At 33.4% G+C, this 12,982-nt stretch overlaps 1 protein-coding gene across 3 annotated transcripts in view; it reads right to left on the bottom strand.

The window, feature by feature from the left end:
• RPAP2 (RNA polymerase II associated protein 2) overlaps positions 1–12,982 on the bottom strand; it is a 78,782-nt gene that overhangs the window by 30,413 nt on the left and 35,387 nt on the right. For all 3 annotated transcript variants that reach the window (XM_063104623.1, XM_063104622.1, XM_063104624.1), the window contains one exon: positions 6,378–6,446. In XM_063104623.1, coding sequence (XP_062960693.1) covers positions 6,378–6,446 — 69 coding nt within the window. The remainder of the gene's footprint in view (positions 1–6,377; positions 6,447–12,982) is intronic.

Genomic DNA, 12,982 nt, shown 5'->3' with positions numbered 1-12,982 from the left:
CAGTTTGCAGATGGCCTATTGTGGGACTCCTTATCCCTCACAATCACATGAGCCAATTCCCCTAATAAATCCCCTCCCATGTACTTATATACCATATCCTACTCCCATATATTTATATATATATTGGTTCTGTTTCTCTAGAGAACCTTGACTAATACACATATATATCTAGTCAAAAAACCTGTGAGTGAATGTTTACAGCATGTTTATCCACAGTAGCCAAAACGTGGAAACAACCCAAATGTCCATCAACTCATGAACAGATAAACAAGTGTGGTATATCCATACAATGGAATATCATTAGGCCATAAAAAGGAATGAAGTACTGTTACATGATACAATATGGAAGAACCTTGAAAACATGTTAAGTGAAAGAAGCCAGACATAAAAGATCATGTATTATATGATTCCATTTATATGAAATGTTCAGAGTAGGTAAATCCATAGAGATAACAGTAGATTTGTGGTTGCCTGAAGATGGGAGAAGGGGAAATTGGGAATGAGCTAATAGATATGAGGTTTCTTTTTGGAGTGACAGAAATGTTCTGGAATTAGTGGTGATGGCTGCACAACATAGTGAATATACTAAAAACCAGTGAACTGTATACTTTAAAATGGTAAATTTTATGTTATATAAATTTTATCTCAGTAAAAAGTTCAATTAAATATAAAAATTCCATAATTATAAGGAAATATAAAAAAAACTTAAATGATTTTCTAATATGGTCTCAAACACATGGAACTAAAGAGAAAGGCTTGGGAATACTTCTAAGAACTAATACATTTCTAAGGAGCCATATCTTTGTTTTTCATGATGTGATCACAAATATTTCTGAGGAAATTAGTGATGGGCAAGCTTTAAAAAAACAGTCTGCTGAGGCAAAAAGCTTTAGTCACATCTTTCCACTCATGCCTGGTAGCCCTAGGGAAGTGACTCTCTAGAGCATCTATCTATTTGTATGATGGTTACCTAAAGTGGCTGACCGTGTCCAGTGATGGCTTTTCTTTAGTGATCATGGTCAAGTTAAGCTTGTTTAAATACCATTTCCAAGGACTTACATGCTACTCCCTGAATGACGGGCATACTCAAAGCTTTTAGAGGGAATAAACTATTGCATGGTCTCTGCCTAGGAAGCAGGCCACAGTTCACTGGAAACAGCCAGTTCAGATAAATAAAATGAAAGCAGACATTTTTGGAGATGGTCTTGAAAGCTTTCCATTAGGGAACATCAAGGGCATAAAACTAGGAATAGCATGTGTCCATGTTAGACCACTACAAGTCATTTTACCCTCTATCCTTCCTGAGTAACACAAAGTAAGTATTCAGCTCCTTCATTAGATAACCAAATAATTCCCATAGAATACAACACATATCTCTCTCCCTGGTCACTCATTAAGAAACATTTGACTCCTATGCTTCAATTAACCATAGATCATCAGAATACAAAGTAGTGAACTATTTACAGAGGTTCCATATTAAGCTTGGCTGAAAAAGTTCTATTTTAAGTACAAGCACTCTTGAAGAAACTTGATTCCCATTTTTGTGCTGGCTGCACATAAAGGAACTCAGGCCAGTTAATCTGCATCTTGATAGCCTTCTGTATGGTTTCTATTTGGCTGCCAGTTTTGGTGTGGTTCTTTCCCTAGATTTCTTAGCTTTAGGTCAGCATTGGCATAGTCCCCCCTTGTGTTACAGGCTCAAGTATAATGATAGAAGTCAAAGAAGACTGGGGAAAACTAAGAACGAAGGAAAGAAGAGGGACAGGTCTGTTGGAGGTGTCCTATAGCAATAAAATCTTCTCAAAACACCAGTCAAAATCTTCTCAAATAAACTATTCTAAATATTGTAACCATAATGAAAGTGATTCTTCACATTCTGGTGTCCTATATTGTGGGTAAGATGGGAATTATAAGGAATATATACACAAGTATAGGATACACTATGATACTGCATGATAAAATACACTTATGCAGTTTGTTGTGCTTTCTTATTTGGTATATAAACACTTCAAAATATGTAAGCACATTAACAAGCTGTACACAGTGGGGTATATAGATACTAAAATACAGAAGATTGACTATATATTTATACAAATTTTAAAAAATATCACTGCATCAAAGACTGTGGAGAGAGCCTAACATCTTACCAGAGCATATATATTTGGGAAAATCAGATTCAACTTGGTGTTATTTCAATACAGAGTACCTTTGCCAGGAGCAAAACTTGATGTAAGAGTAAAGTGTGATAAAATTCAACTGAGATGCAAAATTATAACCAAGTGCTTAAGCAATAAATCTCAGAATTACCAGATTATTATATTTTTAATCAGCTCTTAAAAAAATACTGGGTCAATCAATTATCACTATTATAGATGTTCTTCTATGTGTAAAGAGTTCTTGAGAATCTTTATAACGTTTATTTAATAAAAATGGGAGGACTAAAAGAACATTAATTCCTTCATTATTAAATAAACGGATACTGTTTAAGCTCTGCTTTAAAAGGTCTTTCCATGTACTCTTGGCAACCAGTAAGGGTCTGAATACACAGTGTAAGTACCAATAAATGTTGCAATCACAAGAGCCATTCAAGACCCATGGAATTAGTGAGAAATCTAAATGGGGTAGGAATAGGTCATGATGTACTTTCACATGTAGGTACACTTCACTGAATGTACAATGTTCAACTGTACCAACTCTATTCGATCAAATTTCTTTCTTTGATTATATGGGTATAAAATTCCCATAAGTATACACTGATAAATTACATGTTGTGGTTCAAATGTTTTTAATATTAATACAAGGGGGTCTTCAAAAAGTTCATGAAAAGATGTGTGTTATCTTTTAATTCCATTTTTCCATGAACTTTTTGAAGTACTCTTGTACATTTGTGAAGGTACAATCCAAGTAACCAGGAAAAGAAGATTTGCTACACAAATACCTTATTTACTTTTAAGAATACAGACATAAAAATTCAAAACCCAGCTTTGTTTCTGTTGTTCTGGACTATCACATTCCTTTAACAAGAGTTAGACTTGAACAAGTACAGCAACATACTAACACAATCATATTATACGTATGTATATGTATCCTTTTCAAAGTGGTTCACAAGAATTTTGAAAACAGCTTTCATGCATTAAGCTAATGCTAGTAATAACAAAACTTTGCAATACTCATACAGAAAGAACAGTACTATTGTTATAATATGCTGAACATATTATCATATATTCATCTTCAGGGACTACAACTGCCATTCAGAATCTTTTTCCTAGCTATAAAGACTTACAAGAAGTTTATTTAACATGAATTCCAGAAATGCCTATAAGTTATGATTAAAAAATTCCATTGGAAATTTGAGTAATTGCGAAGGCTTTCTGAATAACAGAATAATTATTTTTTATTTTTTATTTTTTTTATTTTTATTTTTCAGAATAATTATTTTTTAAAAAAGATACTCACATGTATGCCTATATTCAATCTTAGTGGCAATAAGCTAAAAGGTTCAAAGGTAGGGTTACCTACCCATAAATATGTCTGTATGTGTTTCCCCCTTTCTCTTTATATGTGCCTGTTTTTTTTTTTTGGTGCATACAGTCTCTATATTTTTCACTGTAAGACTCTTTATCCAGTGTTGGCCCTCATGCCTGCTTTTTCCTCAATCACAAAATGCCTTCAACTTTAAAAAGTAATTGTGTTCCTGTACTGGCCAGCCACCAAAACCAAAAAAAAAAAAAAAACCATAAAAAGTAATTCTGAACTGTAAGTGGGTGGAAAGAAGGGTGGAAATACAAATTAAAGTACAATTATACTTTATAGAAGTCAATGGTATCAGTTTTAACATGATGAGTATATATTTTAATTTTACCCCTGACTTGTTCAGTAATAGTTACTGTAAAAGGGTGATAAAAAGACAAACATGGGAATGAAAGGGACTATCGGTTGAGCCACAGATTCCCTGGGGGGCAGAAATATAAAAAGCTAAAGGAGACTTTAAGAAATAAAATAATATGGGGGCGAGAGACAGAAGTCTTAGAAGCTGATGATCAAAGAATAAGGAGATTCAAGTCCCAGGAATTAGTGAGAAATCTAAATGGGGTGGGAGTGGGTCATGAGGTACTTTCATATATAGATGCATTTCAGTGAGTGTACAATAATCAACTGTACCAACTCTACTTGATCAAATTTCTTTCTGGGTTTATATAGGTATAAAATTCCTATCTGTATATAATGGTAAGCTACATATTGTGGTTCAAATGTTTTTAATGTTAATACAAGGGGTTTTCAAAAAGTTCATGGAAAGATGTGTTATCTTTGAACTCTATTTTATATTTAATGTACAGAATCTGCAAATGCAGAATGGAAAGGATTTGTAAGGAGGGCCTAAGGCAAAAATTAGACAGAATTATGAGAAAACAAGATTCCAAAGGCAAAAACCTAGGAAGCACCATCTTACTTGGTGTTTACAGTGACCAAAGATTTTAAACAGTAGCCAAAAGGGCCCTAACTGGAAAGGAGTTTAGTAGTCCAGGGATCAAATGGACCAATGACTAGAAGAAAGATCAGCCCTAGCTCTATGGGTAATAAGAGCATAATGAAAAAGGAGGCAATATGAATGACAAAAGGAAATGTCAGTGTTTACTGCTACAACTTCAAGATTGACTGCACAATGTGAAACATGCAATACACCTAAGGTGTGTGAGTTTGTTTCTTGAATTCAATTAAGTTACTATTTTTATGGGCCACTAACCCTTGAAAGAAGAGGTTCTCTACGTTACATCCAAAGTTAGGGAAGTCAAATTGTGCATAAAAAGACTAGCAAAGCTTTCAATATTTTTGTGCCACATGGGTGCCTCTATTAAAATCAAACACTAGAAGTATATTTTTGCATGATCATATAAAATTTTAATGGTAGCCTTTATTATTTCATTTTCCATTCCTTTTTTTTTTTGGTTCCTTGCTATATACATTTTAGAGATGTGGCAAAAATACAAAATAAGTCCAAAAAAAGTAGGACCTAATGTGTCCTCATTAAGCAGTTGCTCCTGAAGATAATACTTGCAGTCACTGGCTTAGAAAGCAAGATTCTGAGATTACTACTGCGCCTAGACCTCTGACTTGTCAATCAGAAAAGTTACTTTTCCTTTAGTATAATGAATTGCAGAAGTACAGTTAAAGAGTTGTCTATGAGGGCTTATTAGCAGACATATGATATGGTGGGTGAGCAGAGATACTGATATTTTCTATGCCAGTGACCGAAATATTTACAAATTTCATAAAATGGAAAGAACTTTCTAAAAAATTAATAAGATCTGTTTCACAAATTATCAATTCAACCGGAACACTGAATAGTAAAATGACAAAAGATTTGTTCTTATGGTTGATAAAAAATTTATATCGGGGCATTCAAGTAAAGTTATTTTCTGTGTTCTGATTTAATGAATCATGTGAGTTGTATCTGGTTGGGTGACACAGATTCTGGCTCACTGAAGCCTACTCTAATGCTTCCCAGCACAGCCTTCCTTGGGACAGTGAAGCCCGAATAACATGTCAGACTGAGTTATCAAAGAACATGAGAGCAGGGCTGGAGTCGCTATGAGGCTGACTCATAACACTTCTTGACCTTTGAGTGTCTGGTAAGTTTTCAACGTCCTGTGGGCTTCAATGACCTAACAAGCACCAAGCAGCAACAGTAATGCAGTAATAAATGGTCCTCAAAAGAAAGTTTTTGCAATTCAAGCTGAAAAATACTACACTTATTAAATGTGTTTTAATCCTATTGAAAAATAGCCTTAGAAACCACTAGTGGTTTCTCAAAAGGTGAATGAGTACTAAATGTTTTATGCATGCATGTGGAGTAAGCATCTACTTTAGTTCCTTTAAATCTTTTAGATTTGAAAATGTACGTTAACTTGGAAAATAAAACTTTTCTGATGCTGTTAATGATAAAATATGTTGGAGAAAAATGAAATAGCTTTAGATATGTAAAAATACAGATTTAAAATAATAAATCATGTTGAATGTTAATAAAATGAACTATTAAAATTGAAACTAAAGAATTATTCTATTCTTTTTAGTTTAGTATACAACACACAAAGGGATGTTATTTTCTTTCAAAAGATGGTAACAAATAGTATTTGTGAAGAAAAGGGTCCTCAGAAGAAAAGATGGTAACAAATATAAAGAGAATGATTAGAGCTTATCGAAATATGGCATATCACGACATGAAAATTATTTTATCTTATAGGAAGGGAAAATATGGCACAAAATAGAGGCATGACATTTTCCATGGCAGTTTACAAGATCAGTGAATAACTCTGTTTTTCCCTAATGAAAATTCTTCATATTTAGGATTTAGAGTTAAAATCTGAAAGAGTACTTACAGTGACAGCAACACCATAGCAATTAAAGTCCACTCTGCAGGTTTGTGTATAATATTTCTATTTGTTAATCTGAAAGACAGTAAGATACAATTTACCCAAAGATTGTTACATTTAAATAAATAAACTTTCTATATATATATAAAATCAGATTTAGGGCATTATGTGTCCAAGCAGCACTATTTTTTTAAAGTACTTATTATATTTGACAGGAAAGAGTCAATAGTATAATAATGTGGCTTGATATTCAGTATCTGATAATGACCATCTCAAAAGGAAGTATTCCAGCCCCACTTTTATATATTTATAACAACAATACTATTAGAAAAGATGGGAACAGAGGAACAATGTGGGAAACTAAATTGCATGGTTTATCAAAATACACACACACACATCCTATAACAACATGCTTTATGCTCTATGCTTTCCCCAATCAAATATTCTATTAAAGCTTATAAAGTAAATAATTTCTGCTTTTAATTTTACTTCACTTTTTGAACATTTCCACCCTGTGCTAGGTTGGCAGCAGGCAATTAAGAGATAGCATAATCCACAATTTACAGAAATAAGAGTTGGCTTATTAAGTTGTAGGAATAAGTCCTTACTAAAGAAAACAAGTTTTAAAAAATCAGAAGTAAATTTTATCACTTAGCCGTTGATGGCAACAAAATACTCTGTAGTCTTTTTAGTTTCTCTGAAAGCATTTAGAGTCAAGAGTTTGGATCCCTGTACTGGCTATCCACCAAAAAAAAAAAAAAAAGGAAAAGAAAACATTTAGAAAGATTACTTTAAATTTAAAAATGATACACATCAATAAGAAAAAGCAGGCCAATAACTAAATGGGCAAAGGAGAAGAGCAAGCAATTTATAAAGGAGAAGAGTAGAAATGACCAATAAACATTTGAAAAGGAGCTCAATCTCGCTAGTAATCTGGGAAATTACTATAAAAACAATAATTCACTCCATCAAACTAGCAAAAGTGAAAGACCAACAACACCAAAGGTTGGTGAGGACAGAAAGTAGTACCTTTAATACACTGTTGATGTCAGCAATTGAACAATTTGGCAGTACCTAATACAGTTGAAAATGCATATGAATAGCCCAGCTATTCCATTTCTAGATATAAAATCTTAAAAAACTGTCACTTATGCAGAAGGGAATGTGTATTAAAATCATTAATACAACACTGTTATGGGGGGACACAATAAATTGTGGCATATTTACAGAATATTAAATAGCTGTTAAAATGGACAAACTAGATTTATATATTTTGCTCATCATTAATTTTGAACAAAAGAAAGCAAATATGGTATGACATTATTTATATAAATCAAAACCAGACAATATTAAATACTGTTTATGGACACACATATATATAGTAAAAGTATAAAAATGAAGACTGGAAGGATACACATTTACTTCACAGTCTCAGTTGCTTCTGGTGAGAAAAAGAGAATGGATTAGAAAAGGGAATAAAGGGAACTTCATGTCTTCCTTCTCCTTTGCACTGGCTATTCCATCTGTCTGAAACTATCTTCCCCCAGATAAGTTTCCTTATGTCATTTTTGTAATAAGGCCTATTTGGACCACCCTATTGGTCAGCCCAATACTCCTGACCCCCCTTGCCCTGCTATATATATATTTTTTCTTTTTCCATACCACGTATCACCTTCTAACGTATAATTACTGTTTATTTTCTATTTTCTCTCGTCTAAGGGGAGGAATCTTTATGTTCTTCACCTATTTATTCCAAGTGCCCAGAACGAGCAACTGGCAGTTGGTAGGCATTCAATATGTTTTTGAATGAATGACTAATGTTTTATTTCTCTTATTTAAAAATGTATATCTGAATCAAATTTTAGAAAATATTAAATCTAATGAGTGGAAGATATATTTTGTTACATTAATCTAAATTTCCCCATAGTTTAAAATGTTTTTCAAAATAAAAAAAAAGCCTAGATTATATAAAAAGGAAGTATAGGTTAGTAGTTAGAATTTAATACCCAGATTTGTCACTCAGTAGTGTTTTACCTTGGATACGTTATTTGATGACCATAAAACTTTTTGTTTTTAATTTGGTAAAATAAGGACAAAAATACCATCTACCTCATAGGGTTCTTGTGAGGATTAAACATACAAAAGTCATCCATGCTGCCAAGTCCAACTGACATTTCTCAGTCCTCATCTTACTCTATCAGCAGCATTTAATACAGTTGATGATGCCCTTCTCCATGGAACATTTTCTCCACCTGGTTTTCCCCCCTCTCACTGGCACTCCTCAGACCTTTTAATATCGGAGTGCCCCAGGGTCTCTCCCTGTAGGTCTCTTCTCTATGAATGTTCTTTCCCTTGGTGATATTACCCAATATTAGATAACTATGTGCTGACAACTCTCAAATTTATTATCTCTAGTCTGGGCCTCTTCCTTGAATTCTAGACTTCTATACCTAATGGTCTACTTGACATCTCTACTTGGATGTTTAATAGGTATCTCAAAACTTAGTAGAGTGAAAACTGAGTTCCTCATTTTCCCCCTAAAACCAGGCCCTTCTAAGGACATTCCATCTGAGTAAATGGCTACTCTCTCCTTCCAGAATCCAGTTGCTAAGCCAAATATCTTGCAGTTAAACTTGACTCTTTTCACATCCATGTCCAACCAGTCATCAAATCCTTATGGTTCCACCTTCAAAACAGAATCTGATCAATTCTTATTACTTCCACTGCTTCTCTTTGGTCCATACCATTCCTTGACTAGATTACCAAAAAGCCTCCTAATTGTTTTCCCTGCCTCTCCTCATCTGTTGTAATTCTCAATGTGGCAGCCAGAGTGATGGTGTTAAAAAATTTATGTTAGATCATGTCATTCCTCTGTTCAGAACCCACTAATTGCTCTCCATCTCACTCAGAGTAAAAGACAAAGAACTATCATGGCTACAAGGCCTATACAATATGAACCACACCCAACCCCCACCCCATATTTCTCTGACCATCTCTCTACTTTTGCCTGTGCTCTTTTCTCTAGCCTCACTAGCATCCTAAATATTCTGTGAATACAGCAGGCCCACTCCTGCTTTAGAGCCTTTGCACCTGCTGTTCTCTCTGTCTGATATATTTTCAGATAGCAACACAGCTTGCTCCCTCATCTGTAGGTCTCTAAACAAACGGCATCTTCTCAATGAGGTCTTCCCTCACCAGCCTATTTAAAACTACAACTTTCTCCTTCCTCGGTGCAATCCTGTTTCCTTAGTTCTAGGGGAAAAAGTAGGAGAATGAACTAGTGAAGGGAAAGGAGCATATCACCACATAATAATAATTTACATATTATGTTTTTAAAAATTTATCTATACCCTCTATTAGAATGTAAGTTCCATGAGAGAAGGAATTTTTTTGTCTGTTTTGTTTAATTGCTACACCTGTAGCAACTAAAACAGAATCTAGCACATAACCAAAAGACCTCAAAGAGGGATAAGCATGTAAGAAAAAAATGACAAAAACAGTAAAATAGAATTTCCTTTTCTACTGTATTCAAATCTCCCAAAGTTAAGACAGGTTTAAGATTTCATAAATTTACTCATTTGGTAAAAAATGTAGAGTGCCTGCTCTATATCACTGTTCCAGGCACTAATGAAAACACTAATAAGAGGTTTTGCTTTCATTTCAACGTACTTCTAGTAGCAGAATAGCAAAGTTTTACTTGTTTTCAAATTTTCCTTTTGCTGAACCAAAATAATTTCAAGCACAGATGCTAAATGAATATACTTACTATTGTCTGAGTGATAATTCAAAAACAAAAATAGTAATATTTGATAAAAAACATCTAAAAAGCACTTTTTCAATAGATTTAGGAAAATACTTTGATTCACCAATGATGAAATTTAAAAAGGACTTTTGTGTCAAAATATAATTTTAATTCAAATATGATTTAGAAAAATATCTTGATTCAACACTGATGACAGTGAATCATCACCAAAACAACAGCTTCTGATGGAAGCTGCTTTAGACTATGACAGGTAAGAAGTTGCTTTAGACTATGACAGGTAAATCAGTGTAACATTCTGGATTCAGTGGAAAGGACAGCTCTAGTCACTGGGGAAAGATTCTTCAAAGAGCTGAAAAAGCTGCTTTATGTTTAGGCCCTAAAATAGGCTCTTAACAGACTGCACATTAGAATCACCTAGGGGGCTTTTAAAAAATACTAATGTCTGAGCCCAACCATAACCAAATGAAACTTAATCTCTAGGGGTGGAGCCAGGCATCTGTAGTTGTTAAAAGCTCCCCAGGTAATTCTGATGCACAACTTGCTTGAAAATCACTGTTCTACAAGTTCCTATTATTGATTATCATTTCAAAGAGAAGGATATGGTTATTTATGTCAACTCTTTCCCACTGTCAGTATTGATCGAAAAGATTTCTCAACACTAGTCACTGTCATCAATATGGCATTTTTGCAGAGGCTTCACCTGGAAACTCTGGCTTAGAAATAGTTGCATACCTGCTAAAGTTGTCTTATCAGAATCTGAAGACCCCAAATTAGTTATTTTACCAGACAGAGGTCATTCTGTATTCTAAGCAACTGACTTTTTCTAAAAGGCAGCAAAACCAAACAAGCCATTTTTATTAAAGCTATATAGACTTTGACCTGCAGGTACTAAAGAATAAAGATTTTAAAAATAAATTAACATCAGGGTTTTTGGAAGAGAATTTTATAACATCCCCTACCAAAATAATGCATAATTTTTTGGCTTATTTACCCCAAACTTTTAAATTAAATTTCAAACATATATAAAAGTAGTGAGACTATAAGATAAACTCATATACTCAACACAACTTTGACAATTATCAATTCCTGTCAAATCGTGTTTCATCTGTACAACCCCATATTCAACACCACCCCTAACCTTTTTTTTCACAATTCCATTAGGCCCACTGCCTTTTTCAAGTTCTCCTGATAGAAATGTCCAGATCTGGATTTTTGGTCTGGTGAGACTACTGCTTCTAGATTTGTTATATCCTTCTAAGTACATTGAATATACTACCAGATGCTCCTGTGATATGTATGTAAGGAAACCAGGCAAATGTTTGGACTGCTGGCATCAGTAAGATTGCCATTTCAGAGAATGGGAGATATAATACAATACAAATGACATAAGTCTTTTATCTTTCATGTCTCAGTTTTAATATCATTTCTTCAGGGAGGGTGTCCCTGATGATACAATGTCTTCCCCAGCTGACAAGGCTAATTTCTGGTTGAAAGCTTCCATAACTCCCTGATCTTTTCTAAAATTTATTGTAACTATTTTTTGCAATTTTAACTATTTTAACTGGCCAGCTGCCAAAAAAATATAAATAAATCAAAATCAAAATCAATGAAACATAGAATAGCACCTGGTCTTCATCTTCTCTAAACTTTTTGTTAATATGATATCCATTCCTTCATAAATGCTGAACAAATTCTAAACTTCATTGTTTTCACATTGTATGCATCTATTCAAACTTTATCATCAGTGTACACAATTGTTAAATACCTTTTCCCCTCCTGGATGCATGGATCTGTGACAGATATAAGACAGAGCACCTAAAAGACTAGTATTTCTCTTCCTCAGTAACAGGGATGCACAGAAGTTCAGCTTTGGCCTTGTTATTTGGCCCAAACCCTCTTTCTGGCAAAGCAGTCAGTCAGTCAGTTGTCCAAAGGCCTATGCCAATCTGAGTATCATTTCTGGCATCCCTGAACTTGTGTGAGCAATGATCTTGAAATTGCATAGTTTTCATAATACCTAATGAGTGTAACAATCTTAGTAATTAGAACAATCATGTCATTCAGATTTATTATTACCTAAACATTCACCTTCAAATATAAACATCCCAGATAAAAAGAAATAAAAATACTCTTATGTGCTTGTTTTATCAAAGAATAAAATACTACAATAATTAATGATGCTTGTGAAAACTTAATTTTATGTATAAAACCATCAGTAATCACTTTTAATTATTTTGGAAAATATACTGACAGTTAATACAAATGTTAAACGCATTAAATAGATTACTTTCTCAAAAACATATCTTGGAAAGATGTTTATAAAAATTTAAACAATGTAAGACAATAGTACAGACCAGATTTTATCATAACTCAATCTTTGTAGAACTGCATTACCTACTAGCATTCATAACATTAAAGAAAATAACTTTTAAGAGCTGCATTTAAATTTTAGGTATTTACTTCCACTTAATTCACAAATCTTTCAAGAAAAAGTCCTAGTGGAGAATTCTTCACGTCTTGTGATGATGAATTAAAACAATGTCATTTAGAAATATCATGAGTTGGAAAAATTCCTAAGCTATGTAAACAACAGATATGCAATAATCCAAATATAATCTCTAATAAAGATATGATATTGGATCCTCAAACAGGCCAGTTGCCAAAAAAAAAAAAAAAAAAAAAGATAATAATATAAATGTGTTAAGACAAAAGTGTTAGAGAAAACTACCCCAAACATTTTGTTTAATCAAACTTCATACAAAAGGATCTAGAAGAATGTTTTAAGACGACTCCTATAGTTTTGAGTCTATGAAGGCTAAATATTTAAATGTAAATTGTTACAAATGAT

The sequence above is a fragment of the Cynocephalus volans genome, chromosome 8, assembly GCF_027409185.1.
Source record: "Cynocephalus volans isolate mCynVol1 chromosome 8, mCynVol1.pri, whole genome shotgun sequence".
Taxonomy (NCBI): domain Eukaryota; kingdom Metazoa; phylum Chordata; class Mammalia; order Dermoptera; family Cynocephalidae; genus Cynocephalus; species Cynocephalus volans.
Note: the sequence above shows the minus strand (reverse complement) of the source record. Positions and strands in the feature narration are given on the sequence as shown.